At 35.7% G+C, this 23,517-nt stretch overlaps 1 protein-coding gene across 1 annotated transcript in view; it reads left to right on the top strand.

Moving 5' to 3' along the window:
* LOC128654622 (putative N-acetylated-alpha-linked acidic dipeptidase) overlaps positions 1-23,517 on the top strand; it is a 96,960-nt gene that overhangs the window by 6,459 nt on the left and 66,984 nt on the right. Inside the window, exons 3-6 of the mRNA XM_053708629.1 lie at positions 3,237-3,423; positions 7,197-7,298; positions 8,581-8,706; positions 11,095-11,281. Coding sequence (XP_053564604.1) covers positions 3,237-3,423; positions 7,197-7,298; positions 8,581-8,706; positions 11,095-11,281 — 602 coding nt within the window. The remainder of the gene's footprint in view (positions 1-3,236; positions 3,424-7,196; positions 7,299-8,580; positions 8,707-11,094; positions 11,282-23,517) is intronic.

Here is a 23,517-nt window from a genome sequence, read left to right as displayed (position 1 = left end):
ACCTGTCCCCTTGACCCTATCCTCTCACAGCTACTCCCCTCCCTCTCTACCACCCTTACCCCTATACTCACACACACTTTCAACCTCTCCTTCAGCACCGGTATATTTCCCTCATCGCTGAAACATGCACTGGTCACACCTATCCTCAAAAAACCTTCCCTTGATCCTTCCTCCCCATCCAACTACCGCCCTATTTCCCTCCTCCCTCTTGTATCAAAGCTTCTTGAAAAACTAGCTTATGCACGCCTTTCCCATTTCCTTACAATAAACTCCCTCCTTGACCCATTGCAATCTGGATTTCGTCCCCATCACTCCACAGAAACAGCAATTGTTAAGGTTACCAACGACCTACTTACAGCAAAATCAAAAGGCCACTTCTCTCTGCTTATTCTCCTTGATCTGTCCGCAGCCTTTGACACTGTTGACCACCCTCTCTTGCTCCAAACCCTCCAATCCTTCGGCATATGTGACACAGCCCTCTCGTGGCTCTCTTCCTACCTGTCAAACTATACCTTTAGTGTAGCCTTCTCTGGGGCCTCCTCTGCCCCGTCACCACTTTCTGTCGGAGTACCGCAAGGCTCTGTCCTCGGTCCCCTTCTCTTCTCAATCTACACATCATCACTAGGTTCCCTAATAAAGTCCCATGGTTTACAATATCATTTGTATGCTGACGACACCCAAATCTACTTCTCTGCACCAGACCTTTCTCCTTCCTTGCTAACCCGTGTCACTAACTGTCTTTCTCACATCTCCAACTGGATGTCCTCTAACTACCTCAAGCTAAATCTCTCCAAAACTGAGCTCCTTATTTTCCCCCCTTCTTCAAAACTCTCTACCCCCAATCTCTCTATAACTGTCGACAACTCCATCATTACCCCTACCCCACATGCCCGATGTCTCGGGGTCACATTTGACTCAGATCTTTCTTTCACTCCTCACATTCACTCCTTGGCTAAAGCCTGCCACTTCCACCTTAAAAACATCTCTAAAATTAGACACTTCCTTACACAAGACACAACTAAGATTTTAATCCACTCTCTCATCCTCTCCCACCTCGATTACTGCAACTCTGTCCTCTCTGGTCTCCCCACCTACCGCCTAGCTCCTTTACAATCCTTAATGAAAGCCTCTGCCAGACTCATCTTCCTTACAAGTCGCTCTTCATCTGCTGCACCTCTCTGCCAATCTCTTCACTGGCTTCCTCTTGCCTCTAGGATCAAACACAAAATTCTCACTCTGACATACAAAGCCCTCAACTGCACTGCTCCCCCCTATATCACAGATCTTTTCTCCAGATACTCTCCTTCCCGTCCCCTTCGCTCTGCTCAAGACCTCCTACTCTCCTCCTCTCTTGTCACCTCATCACACTCCCGTTTACAGGACTTCTCCAGACTGGCTCCCATCTTGTGGAACTCTCTGCCTCGCTCCACAAGACTCTCTTCTAGTTTTAAAAGCTTCAAGTGCTCCCTAAAGACTCTACTGTTTAGGGATACATACAACCTACGCTAACCTTACTTTATACCAGTTCCTCTCCTCCATTGCTATCCCCTGAACCCCCCTAGCATGTAAGCTTAAGAGTCCAGCTGTTTGTTGATCACCTTCTCAAGAGCTGACTACAACAGTGCAACTCTTGGCAGGGCCCTCTACCCATTTGATCCCTATAACTGTTTTTTTTTTTTTGTACTCCGCCTTTGTTAATAGCGCTGCGGAATCTAATAATAATAATACTAATAATAATACCCGGTAACTGAAGAGGACGGCTCAGGTAAGGCTTGAATAAAGAAGCCACCCCGGTCTCTCTCTGAGTAAAACTGAATATAAGAGGTAAGTTAACCGTGAGGTTAGAAAGTATGCACCAAACCTAAAGAGATTAATATTGCAAGGAAACACACTGTTTTATTGTGAAATATTTAAGAACTTCCTTTTCAAAGTAACAGAACTTTTTAAATGGATTGAACAAGCTGATTGGCTGAAATACTAAAAAGCCGGTTTTGAGCAAATAACTGCTGGGAAACACCGCATTGTACAACAATACTACGTTGCAATTTTGCTTTGACCATAACTTGTTGCAATTTTGCCTTGAATTTATAAAAAACGACTTTGAAGTACTAAGCAAGTATCCATTTTAAAATAACTGCAAGAATTGTTGCATTTTTGAAAACACATAAACTTTTTATACATATTTGTGTATTTTTTGGGAATATTCCATTATTTATTCATTTAGATACTTGTGGCCACAACTGAAATTTTAAAATTGTATTTTATTATAAGCATTAATAAAATCTTTATTTGTATAGTTGATCAAATGTTTTTTAAATTAATTTTTATGAGTTTATATATAATCTTTACTTGTTGATTTAATTGAACATATAGAAATAGTTAACCTTCAGCCCTGATATTCTTAGGGGCGCAACTCTCTATAACTTTTTACTATAAAAATAAATGCTAGTTCCCATTTTGCTAAAGAACTTGTGATGTCACAGCAAGTCAGTTTAGCAGTTTGGCAGGAAACAAACTACTGCTTTGCTTTTTATTAAATGTGGAGAAATGGCTGACAACCATCATCTTAGGTAAATTTTAACATGTATCATGTAACATTACAACATGGCTTAACATGTCAAAAGGGATTATTCTCATTTGCATCATACAACACCATACAGAGGAATATTGAGATTGATGTTTAAATTACTGTTTTCATAGTAGCAGGACAATTGTCTGAGGCATGTGGTCTCTTTCAGAATATAAGTTTTTTTATGTTGTCATATACCATACAACATGCAGGTAACATGAATAAAGTGCTTATTCTGCCTTGTTTTTTTCAAGAATGTAATAAGGAATATCAATTTTATCAGCCATTTCTCCACATTTACTTGAAAGCAAAAAAGACTGCTGTGACATCACAAGTCCTTTAGCAAAATGGAAACTAGCATTTATTTTTGACTGTTCCGACACAGGCTGGAAGTGTAATTCCAAAAAAAAAAGTACTTTCAAAAGAAAAAGATTGTATTGTATTTCCAAATAATAAAAGCATACTTTAAAAAAAGAAGATTGTAAAACAAAATTGTACTTAAAACAAAATTGTATTTGTGATAAAAGACTTGTATTATTAAATCAAATTGTATTTCCAAAAAAAAAAAAAAGATTTGTAAATTTAGATTTACAGTTATTATTTTAATAAAGGAAAATTTAATAAACATTTTAATTTCAAGATATAATTGTTTTAAATTTTTTTCCAGCAATTTCACACAACAACCTCATCTAGCAGGAACAAATAAGAATTTTGATCTTGCAAAACAAATCCAAGCACAATGGATTGACTACGGATTGGATAAAGTTGAACTAAAACATTACGATATCCTCCTATCATACCCAAATGAAACAAATCCCAACTACATCTCAATCATTGATGAGCATGGGAATGAAGTAAGTAGAATATTGGTACAGGTATAAATTCCAAAAGCCAAAATTCCAAAATCCAGAATTATTCCAAAATCAAGACTTTTTCATTAAGATTTAAAAGATTTTTTTTTTTTTTAAATTAGATAATTTTCTCCACCAGTAAATCACAATCTTTTCTGCATCTTTAGTTTTCTTTTTGTGTTCTAAAATGCAAAAAAAACTCTATATTAATTTAAAAAGAATAACTATTATCCTAAGATATACATGATTACTTTAGAGACCATCCTAGAGTCATCAAACTACTTTAGAAGTCATTTGCACATCATCAGGCTTGTAAAGTCATCAGCTAAAGCACAAAATTCTGGGTGATGATTGATTAGCAGATTACTTAACTGATTACTTCACAAGGAGGATTAGCCAGTGAATTACTCTATAGTAATCTCATTTACATATTTTGACCTGTGGGCATACTTTAGAATAGCTTTTCATAACTAGTCTGGAATCGTTGATTACTTCAGAATGACTCCAGGAAGATCATCCTTTTTGATTGTGGGTCTTTCTGATTACAGTAGTGTACTATCTTTCTGAGGGTACAAAAGTATACAAAATTATATAAAACTACCCTTAGGTTACAGGTATGAGCTGTATTATGACATGTAAATAATGCCTAAATAACATAGGATATTATTGTTTACACTTGGTCCCCCCCTCTCTACAAGCTGTTCCACTTCACAAAGACAAAATACAAACATTCCGAAATCCAAACTTTTTCTGGTACCAAAGGATTTTGTACCTGTATCAAATTTTTTATGTTATGGCAGAGGTGGTGGTACCAGTGATTACCACCACATATATAAAACAAGCTATATAGAGGTTCATTTTACAGAAAGAAGGAATGATACAAAATTAAAAATGGCAGCTAGTAAAGCAATTACTGAGCAAAATTGTAAAATAGTAAAACAGATGAGCGTGTTAAAGGGAGAGTAAAATCAACATTAAAATGTTATGATTCAGTTGGAGCACACAATTTAACCTCTTAGTGACCAGACCACTTTTCCATTTGTTGACCGTTTGGGACCAGGCCAATTTTTACATTTCTGTGGTGTTTGTGTTTAGCTGTAATTTTCCTCTTACTCATTTACTGTACCCACACATATTATATACCGTTTTTCTCGCCAATAAATGGACTTTCTAAAGATACCATTATTTTTATCATAGCTTATAATTTACTATGAAGAAAATTATAAAATATGAGGAAAAAATGGAAAAAACACACACTTTTTCTAACTTTGACCCCCAAAATCTGTTGCACATCTACAACCACCAAAAAACACCAATGCTAAATAGTTTCACTACACTTCACTACAATACCCTGGAAGCATCTGGAAGCGATCACAGTCACTTCCAGCACTTCAAACGCCAGAGGACGTGCCAGGCACGTCCTTGGTCGTTAAGGATAGTTTTTTGTAGGACGTACCTGGCATGTCCTCGTTCATTAAGGGGTTTTCCATTTTACTTATATTATCTAATCTGCTTTGTTCTATTGTTATCCTTAGTTGAAAAACATACCTAGATAGATTCTGGTGTAGTAATGCACTATTGGGAGCTAGCTGCTGATTGGTGGCTACACATATATGCTTTCTACAAGGGGCTCACCTGATGTGCTCAGCTAATTCCCATAGGTGCTTGCTGCTCCTTCAACAAAGAATACCAAGAGAATGAATTAAAATGAATAATAGAAGTAAATAGGAAACAAAATTGATTTTCATGTCCCTTAAAGGAAATGTTACAGCTTGGTTTTTTAGCATAATTGTGATACAAAACTGTTTTGCTATAGTCTTTGCAAATGATCCTGTTTGTTGTTGGATGGTTGAAAAATCACATTTCTTAGAACTGGAGAGATTGTTTATTTTTCAGGGTTGTTTTTTAAAGAGTGTAAATAAAAGCAGATCAGCAAGTGTTTAAACTGTAGATGCACTCAAATAGATTTTTGATTATAAAGTCAACAAAGTTTGTCTTTCATATTACACAGTGATTGTTTGACCAGTGCGCAAGCTCATTTACTCCAGAATAATAATTAAGCAAAAGAATAGTCAAATAGCTGTTTATGGAGTAGATCAGTGCTTACAAACAGCTTTAAATGTGTTTAAAATGTATTTTGTATGAAGAGCTTTAACTATCCAATGATATATAGCATGTATTTTAAAAAATTCCTTTAATACAGATATCTATAGATAACTATACATTTTTTTCTTACTATCAATTTGATTTAAAGGGACACTAAATAAATGCTAGATAAAATGATGCATTCATAGGAAAATATTTGTCTGAGAATTACATGTAGATGTATTTTTAAAGTTTCATTAGCTGTTTAAATATTGACAAAATAAGTGTAAAGTTTTACAGGCCTACTTAGCAAGCCGTCAACTGTGTTGCATTCGCCGGCACCAATACGCTCGCCTGACATCGCCGCCACGGACCTGAATACGTTCTCCATATTTAACAAAAAAGCTGTCAAAAAGCTGCTGCACCAAGTACGGGGCGATGAGCAGCAGACTGTTAACTAACAGTCATCGATCTCGCTGCTCTTCGGCTTTTTCCCAGCTTGGTATAAAAGTTAGGGTAGATTAATTATTAATTTAATATAGTTTAATGTAATTTTAGTATAATAGTTAGGGTAGATTAATTATTAGTTTAATATAGTTTAATTTAAATCTAAAGGTAAGTTTAAATTGATTATAAGATAGGGATGAGTTAAAATGTAATATAAAGTTAGCGGGTTGTTAGGTTTAGAGGTTAATAGGTTAATTTAGTTTATGGCGATGTGGGGGGCTGGCGGTTTAGGGGTTAATAACTTTATTAAGTTGTGGTGGGCACCGGGAGCGGCGAGATAGGGGTTAATAACATAATGTAGGTGGCGGCGGTGTAGGGGGCTGCAGATTAGGGGTGTTTAGACTCGGGGTACATGTTAGGGTGTTAGGTATAAACATAACTTTTATTCTCCCATAGGAATCAATGGGATATCGGGGAGCAGCGAACATAAGCTTTCGTTGCTTTCAGACTCCCATTGATTCCTATGGCATCCGCCGCCTCTAGGACGGCGGATTGAAAACCAGGTACGCTGGGCCGGAATAGTGGCGAGCGTACCTGGTAGTTATTTGATAACTAGCAAAAGTAGTCAGATAGTGCCGAATTTGCATTCGGAACATCTGTAGTGACGTAAGCATCGATCTGTGTCGACTGAGACCAGCGGATCGTATGTTACGTCACAAAATTGTACTTTTGCCGGTCTGTAGGTTTTGATAACTAAGGGGACTCAGGCTCTCCACAATTACGCTGCGGAATTTCAGCCTATTTGCGGTTGACGGCTTGATAAATAGGCCTCTTAGTGTCTATAAAACAATGGGAACTGCCATGTTGTATCTTAGGTTACCTTCTCTGCTGTGGCCAATTAGAAACAGTTATAAATAGGTCACTAGAGTGTGCAGCCAATTGCTGTTTGTAATATAACAGTGTTCTGCACTTCCATTTCTATCAGGAGATGAAAAGCTCACAATTTCAGAATAGAATTACAGGGAAAGGGGACAAATAAATTATTAAAGTATATTACAGATTTATTTATATATATATATATATATATATATATGATTTATCATTCTATATTACCATCACAAAGTGTTTAATGTCCCTTTCAAATATCATGTGAATGATACTACACAGCACATTATACACTTATACACTATCCTTTTCTTACAAAATTCAGAAGAAACTTATTTTGACTGTTTTATAATATTTAGATTTATAACACATCACTGTTCGAGCCGCCTCCCCCAGGATACGAAAATATTACAGATGTCGTCCCACCCTATAATGCATATTCAGCTCAAGGGACTCCTGAGGTAAATTACAATATGTAATGCGATGTTTGAATGAAATATGATGCTGATGCTACTTTAGCATGGTTTGTGTTCCAAGTTACACCAGATTTTTTTAAGCCCTCAAAACCTATGTTTAAGGCACATTTTACACCGCATGTTTATGGCAAACTTGTGAATAAATGGTTAATTTTACTGCAGCTTAAAGTGACATAAAAGTCAGTGTTACACTGGTGCTTTACAAATAAAGCTTTAAAAAACAAACAAAAAAAAAAACTTGTCAGTTTTAGCTGTTCCCCATTTGTTGATCAATTGGTGGACTTAGATGCTGATTGGGAGACAGGGTAGATATTGCACATTGTCCACCAATCAGAATATGTCTAGGCTTAAAGAGTATTATGTGTGTATAAGGCGTCAATCTCTGAGTTAAAAAAAAAAAGATAAAGGAACTTTTTTTATGAATAGCAGGTTGTATTGAGAAGTGTTTTAAAATACTATGCTGGAGTTATGTAATCCCAGCAAACTATTGCAAACTGTTATTTTTCTTTAAACGTGTTCTGATCTAGATACAGCTTTAAGTACTTTGAGAGTGTTTTCCAACAGTTGCATGATGGTAGGTAATTACTACAGACAATAAATTATGACTATGCAACTGTGCGTAGAAGCATTTTAAAATAGGAACTACGATTTCTATGAGGTTTGTTCATGCCCTGCCCATGAGTTTCCATCATATGTAGGCCACCTTTTAAAAAGACAAGGTATAGGAAGAAAGGCCCATTAGCTTACATGCTAAAGAGACACCTTGAGTATTGAGAGTGCTAGATTAATTACCCCAATCTTAACCATGTGGCAAAAATATGTGTAACACTTCTAAAAAAAATAATTGAGAAAGACCTACAACATTTATTCAAAGAAGACCTTCATTCTAAAACAAGATAATCAACAAGACAGTGTTTCATGCTTCATGCCTTAAATCATGCAAAGACTGCCTGGATCTCGTTGTTTGACCAGACTTGCCTCCTTAGTAAACTATTCCCCTTAGGTGCCCAATCACAGCTTCTTTAACATCAGTTCTGTATTACGAGATCAGCATATTGGAGGAAAAAAAAAAAAATAATCACACTAATAGGGTTGTCTTTCTGTATATTTCATGTTTATAAAACCTATTTGCCCAATACTTACTTTTTTTTTACATCCTAGCTTAGATTTTTATTGTATTTTATTACACACATGCTTGTTACAATATTGTGTATTAGGAGCTTTAGTTGACTCTATACAAATATAAATAATTTGTTATGTGTTGTAGGGAGAGCTTATATATGTGAATTATGCAAGAACAGAAGATTTTCACTTCCTGGAACGAAATTTAAGCATTAACTGCTCTGGAAGAATAGTTATTGCAAGATATGGAAAAATATTCAGAGGAAATAAGGTAGGTAACCCCAAAATATGTATTTATCACTTTATGATGAAATTGAAATGTAATAAAGAATAGTTGTCCCTCTTGATATCAAGGGGTTTCATGGGCAGAAAAAGTGACACAGACTTATCACTTTAATTGCTTTAAAGCTGGTGTATAGTTTAGAAAATATGAAACAAATTAAAGAGAAAAAGAGCATTTAACAAAAAATTCTTAACTGCTAAAGAGTGACCAAGACCGCACTAAAGTACAAAAAAAGTTTTCATTCATCTGTCTGCCAAACATATTATACACAAAAATAGTAAAACATATTAAAACCAAATACATAAATATGTGACAAAATGTCCCTGCACATATCTTCAGTGGCAACAAAACCACAGATGACGGGAAATAACAAAGGAGCACATTAGAGCAAAATCATGCTCCCATATTTGTATCCTTTATCCAGCTTGTGAAAAGTTAATAGCAGTGAGACCCACAGAGAAGCCGGTTATGATTTTCAAGTAGTGCGTTAACCACAGGATATTGAGGCGTGCTTGTAGAGGGAGAAACAGCCTGCATCACAAAACCTCTTGTAGGCTACCCCAAGCCTGAGTCACAGAAGCAGGTAAGGTATGGCTCCCCTCTCAATAGCAACTACTGCCCACTATTAAAGCTGATCCTCATAACGCTTGCTCACCACCAGATACTCCATCCCTCAAGGTGAGTACTTTACCGGCTCTCAGTCCACCTTTGCGGCCAGCGATCAGGAAAAATTGCAGGGTAGTTTTGTCACATACTATGGCTCCACACCATGTGCCAAACAATTGCTAGGATGACGCATTTCACCCCTCCCACTTTGGGGCTGATGGGGCTTCGTCACATAACTTATGTTTCGCCGGAAACATAAGTTAAGAAGCAGCGATCGTAAGACCGCTGCTCCTTAACTTGTCCGCTACCTTTTAAACGAACTGCAATCATCCCAATCCGATCGGGATGATTGACACCCCCTGCTAGCGGCCGATTGGCTGTGAATGTGCAGGGGGCGGCATTGCACAAGCATTTCACAAGAAATGCTTGTGCAATGTTAAATGCCGACAGCGTATGCTGTTGGTATTTAGCGAGATCAGGCGGACATGATTCGCTACAGCGAATCATGTCCAATTGCCTTTTGTTAAATTGACCCCCTTATCTGAACCTTACTTATTTAAATGGATATGAACCCCCAAAAAATAAAATTGTGATTTAGACAGAGCATATATATTTTTTTAAAGTTTCCCATTTACTTCTATTATCAAATTTGCTTTGTTCCCATGGTATTCTTTGTTAAAGAGATACTTAGGTTGGTGTCTGAAGCACTACATGGCAGGAAATAGTGCTGCCATCTAGTGCTCTTGCAAATGGATAACATTTTTTGCAAAACTGCTGCCATATAGTGCTCCAAACATGTGCACACTCCTGAGCTTAAAGGGACAGTGTACACCAATCAAATAACTGCATGTAATAGACACTACTACAAAGAAGAATATGCACAGATACTGATCCAAGTTTAGCACTGTTGATGAGTTTAGGCTTGGACACCCACTGAAAGGGGCTGAGAAAGCAGGACGAGCAGACCCTCCCCTGCATATGAAAAGACCAATTACACAAACAGGAGCAAGCAGGTGTCTGTAGGCTTGGGTCTACATCTGATACTTTGGGGCTTGGTTAGGAGTCTGAAAAGAACAATGTTATTAAAAAATAAGCAAAAAAATACATTGTTACAAAACCACTCCCAGATGGGCTATATAAATTGATCCTTAAACAAAACTTTTATGCAAAGAAAAATCTACTGTACAAAGTCCCTTTAAGTCCCTGATTTTCAACAAAAGATACCAAGAGAATGAAGAAATTTTGATAATAGAAGTAAATTAGAAAAGTTAGAACAATTTTGGGTTTCATATCCCTTCAATGAAAAACTACTTGTAGCATTCTCACAATCAGACAGCCAGAATTTTATAAAATGCCTGACTAACTTGCTTTGTTTGTCTCTGTTAAAGCAGTTAGTCTACATAGCCAAACCCATATTACCCTAAAATAGTCATCAACAAGCATTTTCCTCTTCTTCAACATCCGCAAACCCTCTCCCCCTAGTTTGACCTTACCTTGACTTATTTTTGCCAAGTCAGAAGTGTCAACTTATTTCCATTCTCAATGATCACAGGTATTTATAGCAAAGCATAGTAGCCACTCCCACTTTTGGTGACAAGTAGTTGTTTATAGTCTATATTTAGTGACATATTCATTCAAGGTATCAATGCATACAAGAAACCAAAAAAGCAAAAATCTGCAGTGATTATATTGCCCAGTGTTTCCTGGAATCCTTTTCTGTAGTAAACCTACAAGCAGATTATGAATTAATTGTATTATTCTATTTTTAAGGTAAGTAACGCACAAAGAGCTGGTGCCAAAGGAATTATCCTGTATTCAGATCCAGCAGATTACTGTGCACCTGGAGTGGAGCCCTATCCCGATGGATGGAATCTCCCAGGGGGTGGAGCCCAGCGTGGAAACGTTCTAAACCTGAATGGTGCCGGTGACCCTTTAACCCCAGGCTACCCAGCAAAAGGTCAGTCATGCTTTGATGTGAACCAATAAACATTTATTTACCTAGTTTAATTAATTAATTCATTTTAAAAAGCCATTAAGGGTGTGTTCAAAATTAATTGGTTTGGCTCAAGAATAGCTTTACAAACAATCCAAAGTGCATGTAATGGGTATTGTCTCAAATACTGGCATTTCTCTGTGGTTCCAAACCATCAGGGAGCTGATGTTGATAACCTTCTTATATTTAGTAGTAGTAGCAGTAGCAATAGTAGTAGTATGTATGTATTTAGTTACAAATTTGTTATTAGGTTTTTTTACAAAGCTCCAGCATATTATTTAGCAATTTGTGCTGAGTACAATGAAATACTGCAAAATGTATACTTTCCTTCTGTTGGTTATAGAAACTCTTCATGCTATTGCACATCTTTAATATTTCCCAGCTAATCTCAGTCAGAGTCAGGGTGACCCAAGGCTGTAATTGGGATGTACTGGGGCATGTTGAGGGCAGGGATGGGCGTGGTCAGGATATGGATGCACAGTGCACAGTTTCACCTTGGAAAATTTGAAATTAAGTCCTGGAAGTAAGACCATCATGCAGAATGTAGGATAGTTAGGAGCTCTGCTATTCATGACTTTGCTTTCTTCTGATTTTCCTTCTACATATTTAATTGCTTCTTAAGTGGCTCAACTTCTGGTACTGTCTTTTCTCAATTTCTCTGTCATTCACAACACTTCATTCATGGTTTCTTATGTTTTCTTTCTATAACCTCCTCATTGGAAACTTCATTCACATAGTTTTATTACTACATTTTTGCTGGTGACAAACAAATGTGCACATCACTACTGAGCTACACTCTCATGTTAGTAATTTCCTTTTTGCCATCTTCTCATGCATGTCACACCAGTACCTAAAACTCAGCTTGTCTAACTCTGATCCAATTAACTTCTTTCTTAGCAATCTGGCAATTATACCTATTCTATCCCTAACTAATTAAATCTAATGACTATGCCTGCTGCTTTGGCATCAGCTTTGAAACCAGACTTTCCTTCAAATCAAATATTCAGCAACTTATTCTTTTATTTCCAACTTTATCAATAAAATAATATTGTAAAACACCCCCCCCCCCTAAGCGACAGTGCAAAAAAGAAATAACATACCTGTAAATCATTTCATGAGGGCATATTTATCAAGCTTCGTATGGAGTTTGATGCCGCGTGTTTGAGGCGGCGGACAGAAATCGACAGAAATCAACCTGATTGAATATGATGGGGTTGATTGACACCCCCTGCTAGCGGCCGATTTGCCACAAATCTGCAGGGGGCGGTATTGCACCAGCAGTTCACAAGAACTGCTGGTGCAATGATAAATGCAGTGAGCGTATGGCTGCTGTCAGCATTTATCGATGTGCAGCAGACATGATCCGCTATATCGGATCATGTCCGCTCGCAGAATAACAAATAGGCCCCATTGTCTCTAATCCCCCTCACCCACCTCTCTTAACTGCAATCACTCCTGAGCTCAGGTTGGAGCCTTATTTTTGTTCCCTTGTCATTAATTACTTGCTCCCCCTCTTTTTAAACGACGATGGTGGTTTTATGGGGTGCTACACACCTCTAAACACACGTGTTGAGCTGTAAAGTACACCATATATTATGTGTGCTGTGTCTTTCATCTTTTTCACTACCTTTGTTAGCCCCTCCAAATATTAAGTTCTATGGTATACAAATAACAATAAGGGTAGATGGCGCTAAAAAGCAATTGGGTAACTAAATAGTGGTATATAGTGAGGGATAATTCTCAAACCTCTCTTCTAAATTTAGACTATATCTAGATAGTCACAATTTTCCAACAAACTGATTCCCAATCTGTAGTTCAATCAAATCTATAACAACTCTTATTATCAGTATTATTGAACAATTTTGCTCTAATAGACCAACTTGTACAGTAAAATTTCTTCAAGCTTTCATAATGCAAATAAATCTAAAATCATATATATTAACTGACTGTCAGCTTTAAAACATCTGAAAAAACGTTTGATAGACACAATATCTCTAAAATTCTTGCTACAGTGACAGCTTCGTTTCTATGCAGTTAGAAAATACAGCTCTAATGCTTCAAATGTAAAACATATTCACAGTGATAAATGACAGCGGTATCTCTTTAAATTTTTTTTTTTTTTTTTTTTTGCCTGCAGGCTGTAACGTTTTTTCAGATAGTACAGTCTTTCCTTTGTATGCTGTTTTCACAGACAATTGATGCAGGTGCTTTTAAGTTGCAAATTACAGTCTCTGCTTCTATTAGCAATTGTTGTGGGTGTATTTCTTTAAAAAACTTTGTGCTCTGAGACAAGGTGATTATACAGTTCAGAGTATAATAAAATATTGGTTCTTGTGATTTATGGGAGGTAGCTCCCTTACGCTTAATCTATTTCAGCCTCTTTGTGTTCAGATGATTTCTCACCTCTTTGGCTGCCGTCTGCAGGAAACTTTAGGTGTATATACACTCTCACCTGCTTTTGGCTTTTCCTTCCGGCTGGTCTTCTCCCGCTGAGACACGCTGTGCACTGCGCGTCTCAGTCTGCTGGAAAACTTTGTGTGGTTCTTCACTTGCGCAAGCCTTACTTACCACAATCAGACTCCCATCCAAGGAATGAAGATGCAAAAGTTGCTCTGCTCTTAAGTACCAAGTACGCAGAGTTTCTCCTTTCAAGTGTCTTTCTGTTACCTCTCACAGCAGCTCGCATACAATCCTTTCTACGCGTTTCACCCTTTCACTCAGGGCTTTTTCAAGATGCTGTATGCTGCTTGTTGCTCTCCTTAAATACACTCAAACACACCTGTAATTGCTAAGTTCACTCCTCCTTTGACCTGGAAGTCTTTCAACAGTTAAAGTGTGATCTTTGTATATAATCATATACCGCTGTCTTTGTGCTTTTTATTTATACCAGACTGTTAATTATTCATTCTAAATTGATATAAGACTCATAAAATAGAGTGTTATTGTTATTTGTATACCATATTTGAACTATCTAGGAAGGAGGTAGTATATTAAGATTGGCTGTTGGGAGAGCAAAGCGCATCACTTCACACTAAATCTATAAAACCTATTTCTTCTCTTCCAAGAAGTGATAGCTGCAGGGGCTCAGGGAAAAATGGACATCTTCTCATACAGAGATAAATTGCTCTCAGAATTATCAAGAAATAAATTTCAAAATGTAGAAGGAGGAGCGAACCAAATTGATATCATAAAATGGGTAGGAGACCTAGAAAAAGTCTTGAATAAAGAATTACGACAAAAAATGGAAATAATATTTTTAGACAGATATCTAGAACAAAACATCATACCCAGGGGTCTTAAATTTAAGAAAAAGTGCACTTTTGAACTAAGTGAACCCCTACAAATAGAATGGGATATAGTATTAATGGAGGCATCAAAAAGCTTAATTAATATTATTAAAAAATCTAGGAACGAAAGTCTAGAAAATATTAATAATGAAATATTGATAATTAAGGAGAAATTAGAAACTATAAAAGAGGATGAATTATTGAAGGATAAACAAAAGATAATAATAGAAAGATTAGAAAATGTGAAAAAGGAGATTGTAATTACAAAATGTAAAAAGTTTGAGAGAGATATTAATGAATCTTTGACTACACAAACTGAAGATCAACATGAAAGCACATCTACAAAAGTGGATAATAAAAATAAAAACAAAAATAAAATGGTAGGACGGAAGGAAAGTGAAAACCACTCCTATAACAAAACAACAGATAGAAGAGAAGAAAGGTTTAATAATGAACAAGGAAATGATTATGATACGGAAAATAGATATAGAGGTCGTCAGTATCAGGGAGAATATAATCAAAGAAGAGGCTTCAATCATGCATGGAGTTATAATAGAGGGTATAATCAAGAAAGAAGATACCATTATTATAATAGGAGGGAAAATCAAGGCTGGAATAGGTATCAGAATAATAATAGCTATAAACAAGACGAATACTATAGGAATGATTGGAGAGAAGGGAAACATAGGGAAGGGTATAACCAACCAAACAGGAGAGATGAGGGAAGAGAAGATCAAAAAGAATGGACAGTACAAACAAGGAATAGGTTTAGACCACTTAATGAGACAAGAGAAGAAGAAATTCCATTAACTAAGCAAGAATTGGCTTTTTTAGGCCAGAGCCCCCCAAAAGAGGGGCCGTCTCTAAATGCAAAGAACCAAAAATCAGAGTAAAAAATATCAAGGGCCGCAAAAAGACCAATAGAGGAGTCAGAGGAGGAAGGAGAAAATGTAGAAAGAATGGAAGTAAAAAGACAGAGATAGAAACAGATAATAAAGGGTTATTTAATTTAAGTAAAAAGAAATTAAGTAAGGAGGAAGAGAAGGTCCTCAAATTAGGACTCTCATTCGCACCTGCAAAAAGAATGAATAAATTTGAAACTCATATAAATGTCAGAAAATTTGTTAGAAATCTAATATTAAAAAGATATTTTTTAAAAAATCCATTAGAAAACTATGTGACTTACAATGAGGGCAATAAGAAGGAAGATAACTTTGAACATACTTCCCTCAAAACTAGATCCAAGTTTTACCCAAGTCAAGAAAAGGGAAGTAACCTCGAAACTTTTGAGAAGATGGTTTTAGCTGATCTTAAGAAAAAAGACTGTACAGGGAGACCTATTAAGAAGAATTTAACCAAAAAAGAAAATGAAATATTAAAAGAACTCCAAAACAATAAAGATATTACTATTAAAATGGTGGACAAGGGTGGAGGAATAGTAATTCTAGATAGTGACAAATACAGAGAAGAAGCAGAGAGATTATTAAATGATAAAAAGACATATAGAAAATTAAAATTAGACCCAACGAAAAAGTACCTAGAAAAACTAAGTAAGATTCTAGACAAAGGCATAGAGAAAGGTATATTAACAGAAAAAGAGTATTTATATGTAAAACCACAGTTTCCAGTTATACCTATATTCTACTACTTGCCGAAAGTACACAAAAATCCATTAAATCCACCAGGAAGACCCATTGTGTCGGGGATAGGATCCCTCACTGCCAATCTATCAGAGTATGTAGATAAATTCCTCCAAAAGTACGTGATAAATTTAAATTCATACTTGAAAGACTCTACCAGTGTTCTGAAGATTTTTGAAGACTTAAAATGGGATGAGAATTATCTATTGGCCACTTGCGATGTGGTTTCCCTGTACACAAATATAAATCACAATTTAGGAATAGAGGCAGTAGAGGGATTCCTAAAGAAAGATAAAGACATTTGTAAAGAACAAAGACAATTTCTTGTTGAAAGCATAAGGTTCATTTTAGAGCACAACCTTTTTTCATTCGATTCCCAATATTATCTACAGATAGAAGGAACCGCAATGGGCACGAGGTTCGCACCGAGTTACGCAAATTTATTTATGGGAGATTGGGAGAATAGATTTCTCCAATTTTCAGAGCTCGGTGCGAACCTCGTGCTATTCAAGAGGTATATTGACGATATTATAATCGTCTGGAATGGAAGTGAAGAATCATTAATAAATATATTTGAAATGATGAACCATAATGATAGAGGTTTAAGTTTCACCTATCAAATTAGTAAAGTGCAAATGACTTTTTTGGATTTAGACATAAGAGTGGAGGATAATAATGTAGTCACAAAAACACACTTTAAACCGACCGACTCCAACAATTATATTCATGCCTCAAGTAGCCATTTAAACAAATGGAAAAATAACATACCAGTGGGGCAATGTCTGCGAATCAGAAAAAACTGCACAAAGTTGAGTGATTTTGAGACACAAATTGAAAAATTAGAAGAAAAATTTAATGAAAGGGGCTATAAGAAAGATATTGTGAAAAAAAGCGGTTACGAGAGCAAGAGATACAGATAGGAACTCTTTACTCACATATAAAACCAGGAATAGGGGTAAGAAGGAAGATTTTGATGTGGCTTTTATTACACAATATAATGACGATCATCATACAATAAGAAAAATTTTGAGAAAACATTGGCACATAATCAAAAATGATCCAATAGTAGGGGACAAATTACCTCCTTATCCGAAAATAGTTTATAAAAGGGCAAAAAATTTAAAATCATTACTTGCACCTAGTGAGTATAAGAGGACAAATGTAAAAAGTAAAGAGAAAGATTTATGGGGAAGAGAGATAAGTGGATTTTATCCATGTATCTCCTGCAAGTCGTGCAAACATAGCACGAAAAAGAAAAATATTATCGTGCCTGGAACAAAAATTGATTTTAAAATAAAGGATACAATAAGGTGCAGCACCAAAGGTGTAATATATATGCTACAGTGCTCCTGTAATCTAGTCTACATAGGTGAAACGTCAAGAATGTTACGAGACAGAATACGGGAGCACCTCTGGCATATTGAGAAAGGAAAATTAGAAACCCATTTGTATCAGCACTTTAGGACAGTCCATAAAAATAACGTAAATGATCTACAATTTTGGGGTCTATGTAAAGTAAAAGGGAGCTGGAGAGGAGGGAACTTTGAAAATCTCCTACTCAAAAAAGAAGCAGAGATAATTAACAATTTTGACACCTTATACCCCAATGGTCTAAATTCTGAGTTAGACATAAGCCCATTTTTAATGTAACAGAAGTTTGAACAAATAAAAAGTCTCCCCACTCTCAAACAGACATCAGCTTATTTCATCAACTTAGGGACAACAAAAGAACTAAATAAAATATTAGAGGAGAAGTCTCAGTAGTTAGAAGGAAGCAAAAATAAAAAGGAAGAAAATCATATAAAGGACACCTAGAAAAGAGAGAGAGAATGAGAAGGAGTGTATGGTATGGAGGTAGCCATGTAAACCTAGGAAGGAGGAGACCCGTGTTCAATCCCAAATAAGAACTATCTTTTCTGAAAAATATTTTTATATATATTTTTTATGTATTAGAACAAATAAAATAAGGAAGCTAATCACAGTAGGCCTAATAAAACATTAGGGTATACAAAACAAAAATAAATCAGATTTAATGAATAAAAGATCATAATAAGTATAAGAGCAATTATAGCTTAGAGGGAACTCTGCATCCTCAGACCGTGGAGACAAGGGTTCAATACCCGGATAGATCATAATTTTTAAGAAACTTTAATTTAGAGATTCAGTTTTTATATGCTTCAAAACTAGGTTGACAACTAATATGTTAACATTTTTATCTATTTTATGAGTCTTATATCAATTTAGAATGAATAATTAAAAGTCTGGTATAAATAAAAAGCACAAAGACAGCGGTATATGATTATATACAAAGATCACACTTTAACTGTTGAAAGACTTCCAGGTCAAAGGAGGAGTGAACTTAGCAATTACAGGTGTGTTTGAGTGTATTTAAGGAGAGCAACAAGCAGCATACAGCATCTTGAAAAAGCCCTGAGTGAAAGGGTGAAACGCGTAGAAAGGATTGTATGCGAGCTGCTGTGAGAGGTAACAGAAAGACACTTGAAAGGAGAAACTCTGCGTACTTGGTACTTAAGAGCAGAGCAACTTTTGCATCTTCATTCCTTGGATGGGAGTCTGATTGTGGTAAGTAAGGCTTGCGCAAGTGAAGAACCACACAAAGTTTTCCAGCAGACTGAGACGCGCAGTGCACAGCGTGTCTCAGCGGGAGAAGACCAGCCGGAAGGAAAAGCCAAAAGCAGGTGAGAGTGTATATACACCTAAAGTTTCCTGCAGACGGCAGCCAAAGAGGTGAGAAATCATCTGAACACAAAGAGGCTGAAATAGATTAAGCGTAAGGGAGCTACCTCCCATAAATCACAAGAACCAATATTTTATTATACTCTGAACTGTATAATCACCTTGTCTCAGAGCACAAAGTTTTTTAAAGAAATACACCCACACCAATTGCTAATAGAAGCAGAGACTGTAATTTGCAACTTAAAAGCACCTGCATCAATTGTCTGTGAAAACAGCATACAAAGGAAAGACTGTACTATCTGAAAAAACGTTACAGCCTGCAGGCAAAAAAAAAATAAAAAAAAAAATAAAAAAAAATTTAAAGAGATACCGCTGTCATTTATCACTGTGAATATGTTTTACATTTGAAGCATTAGAGCTGTATTTTCTAACTGCATAGAAACGAAGAAGTCACTGTAGCAAGAATTTTAGAGATATTGTGTCTATCAAACGTTTTTTAAGATGTTTTAAAGCTGACAGTCAGTTAATATATATGATTTTAGATTTATTTGCATTATGAAAGCTTGAAGAAATTTTACTGTACAAGTTGGTCTATTAGAGCAAAATTGTTCAAAAATACTGATAATAAGAGTTGTTATAGATTTGATTGAACTACAGATTGGGAATCAGTTTGTTGGAAAATTGTGACTATCTAGATATAGTCTAAATTTAGAAGAGAGGTTTGAGAATTATCCCTCACTATATACCACTATTTAGTTACCCAATTGCTTTTTAGCGCCATCTACCCTTATTGTTATTTGTATACCATATTTGAAATATCTAGGAAGGAGGTAGTATATTAAGATTGGCTGTTGGGAGAGCAAAGCGCATCACTTCACACTAAATCTAAAAAATATTAAGTTCTAGAACCTCCATTGCTCCATTGGCTCACACTTTTTTGCTAGAATTACATTTAAGGTGATGGTAAAGTTAAATAATAATAATAGCAATATGTTTAAAAAAAAAAAAAGTAAATAATGGGCACTTTCATTCATCAAAACCATTGTAAACGCTAAATTATATAAATACTCTTTTTATGTTCTTATACAGTCCGCCGCTCCCTGCCCATAACGCATAGTCTATGTCTGTGTTGAATGACGAATCATGCTGTAGCCAATTGTATCGCGCTTTAGCATCAAAACCAGGTGCGTTATTTTTCATTTGCTGGATACCAAAGGGGGCGCAATACAATTTAGCTACAGCATGATTCATCATTCAACACAGACATAGACATGTGTTACGGGCGGGGGAACGGCGGAATGTATAACAACAAAAAAAGGGTAATTATTTATATAATTTAGCGTTTACAATGATTTTGATGAATGAAAGTGTCCATCATTTCCTTTTTTATTACAAATATTGTTAATATTATTGATTACCTTTACCATTGCTTTAAGTTAGTTGTCCTCCGATGCTCAACAAAGCTGTTTCCCTTTAATATATGCCCTCATTTCCAAATACCCTCCTTCAAAACCCCTTGGTGCCCCATCGGTTTGCAACAGGTTCAACCTTTCTTAACTTTTCTCACCCGCACATGTAAGACTTCTCTTGCACTGTTCGTTTGCCCAATGCTTTAAGGGACATAAACAGTTTGTTTCACAGTTGTAAAAAAAGAGAACCAAGCAGTGGTTTATGCTTAAAGGGACAGTCTACACCTTAGTCTTCTTAAAGTCTTACTTTAGATTAAGATTCAAATTGCCTCCTATATCATGCTGCAGGGATGGTAAAAAAGTTATTTTAAAAGAATATAGTTTCTGGACACTTTAAAATGGCCACCAAACTCCACCCAATGATGACATCACGATCCAAGCTGCATCTGAGCACTGCTGAATAACATTGACAGTCTGCTGAATCCAACTAGTGAGGCTTTTTTGATTGGACGGCATATGCAGCTTGCATCGTGACGTCAGCAGTGGACAAAATTTGGCAGCCATTTCAAAAGGGCCACAAACAAAATTCTTTTTATAATAACTTTTTTTACCATTCCTGCTACATGTTATGGAAAGGGATGCAGGAGGCTATTTGCATCTTAATGTAAGGTAAGACTTTAAGAAGAGTAAGGTGTAGACTGTCCCTTTAATAGAAATCATTGCAATATGTATTAGTCATCATTTTAAAATCTGTCTCTTTTTAGACTAGATTACCAGTGGAGCTCTAAGTGGAGCACTGCAAGCAATAAGGGGTATTTTGTCTAAAATAGCACGGGTATTTCGAGTTGAAAGTAAACTTGTTCGCTTGAGCGCAATCAAATTTACTGTCCATCGGCTTAGCGCGACTTCAGACAAAATAGTTGCACAAAACACATCCTCCACAATACATTTAAAAGTACAGTTACACTTATAATAACACTGTCTGATAAAAATTTCATTAAAAATTGCAATAAAAAGTTATAAAGGCGCAAAGATATGCAGTCTGAGGAAGGGGAGCCCCCTGAAAACGTTAATTCATTAAAGGAATTTTGATAGACAGTACGGAGATATGTATAAAAATATATATTTCATAAAAAAGTACATTATTTTCTATGTGAAGAACATAAGAATGTAAAATATGTGTTTTTTTCACACCGTGTTTCGCGATATAGATTTTAACACGGTCGGGTTAGCGCACATGAAAAGAAGATTAAAAGAAATAATAATTATTAAAAATGAATAAACATACTGTAAAATATATTTATATATTCTATGAATTATTTAGAATATTTTACAGTATGTTTAATAATTATTATACATTTTATATGAAATTTTTCAATACTGCGGCCTAAGATAAGTAAGCTTTTATGTGCGTTAACCCGACCAAGTTAAAATTTAAATTGCGAAACACAATGTGCAAAAACACATATTTTACATTCCTACGTTCTTCACAAATATAATGTACTTTTTATTGTTAAAGGGACACTGTACCCAAAAATTTTCTTTCGTGATTCAGATTGAGCATGAAATTTTAAGCAACTTTCTAATTTACTCCTATTATCAAATTTTCTTCATTCTCTTGGTATCTTTATTTGAAATGCAAAAATGTAAGTTTAGATGCCGGCCCATTTTTGGTGAACAACCTGGGTTGTCCTTGGTGATTGGTGGATAAATTCATCCACCAATAAAAAATTGCTGTCCAGAGTACTGAAACCAAAAAAAAGCTTAAATGCCTTCTTTTTCAAATAATGATAGCAAGAGAACGAAGAAAAATTGATAATAGGAGTAAATTAGAAAGTTGCTTAAAATTGCATGCTCTTTCTGAATTACAAAAGAAAAAATTTGGGTTCAGTGTCCCTTTAAATATATTTCTATATATATATGATACTGTCCATGAAAACACACACACATATATATATATATATATAGATGCTCAAATACCAGAGTATTGCAGTATGCAGTGATACCTTTTTTATTGGACTAACATAATATTTAAAAGACAAGCTTTCGAGAGTTTTCCTCTCTTCCTCAGGTCTAAAGCAATACTTTAGACCTGAAGAAGGGAGGAAAACTCTTGAAAGCTTGTCTTTTAAATATTATGTTAGTCCAATAAAAAAGGTATCACTGCATACTGCAATACTTTGTTTTTTGAGCATCTATCTACTGGACTAACACGGCTACTCCAATCTTTATATATATATATATATATATATATATATATATATATATATATATATATATACCTATATATCTATAGCAATAGATATATAGGTATAGGCATAACCAGATATTTAGAGAAATATTTATTAATTGAAATACTTTTTATTAATAATTCACATTAATATCATCATGACAGTACATAGAAGTTGTGGGAAACAGTAAAATATACATTCTGTCTTTGTGTTCACATTGCTATTATTTTTCCCCCCTTTCCTTTATATCCCTCCTCCCCCTCCCTTCCCCCCCCCAACATTCAAACTAATAAACTTAGTATAATTCTAAACTGTAAACCTTTTCCGTAGAGCTGTGTCTTCCAAAAAGAAAAAGAAAAATTTGTAAAAGAAGAATATCAGATATTCCCTCCCTCTCTCCTTCATGGATGTTTCTCTTATATATTAATTTGTATGACTTCGAAGGAAGGGTTTGATTAATGGTTCTTACTCCATTCTGTTTCCCTTAATATTGCTTGTTGAGGGTCCAGTGAAACCATATATTTTGAAAATTTTCCACACTGCCCTGCACCCATGCTGCTGACTCAGACATATGATAAATGTCCTCAATTTTATCTAGCACCTCCTTCCAGTCTGGGGCCCCCACCTTCCATTTTCTAGCAATGCAGATTCTAGTGGCAGTACACACTATATTCACCCATTTATTATTAGCTGAGTTTAAGGAGTCTAAGTGTATGTGTAGTAAAGCCTTTGCAGCTGATAGTTTAACAGAGTCGCCCAGTATTTTCTTAATCAGTTGTGTGAGTTTTTGCCATATTGGTTTAATTCTTGGGCATTCCCACCACATGTGCAAATATGTTCCCACCACCCCACATCCACGATAGCATAGCCTATTACATTGAGTAGTATAATGTGAGGTTTTTAGTGGGGTGAGATACCATCTGTATGCTATTTTAA

Source organism: Bombina bombina, chromosome 3 (assembly GCF_027579735.1).
Source record: "Bombina bombina isolate aBomBom1 chromosome 3, aBomBom1.pri, whole genome shotgun sequence".
Lineage (NCBI taxonomy): Eukaryota > Metazoa > Chordata > Amphibia > Anura > Bombinatoridae > Bombina > Bombina bombina.
This window is presented reverse-complemented; position numbering and strand designations above follow the sequence as displayed.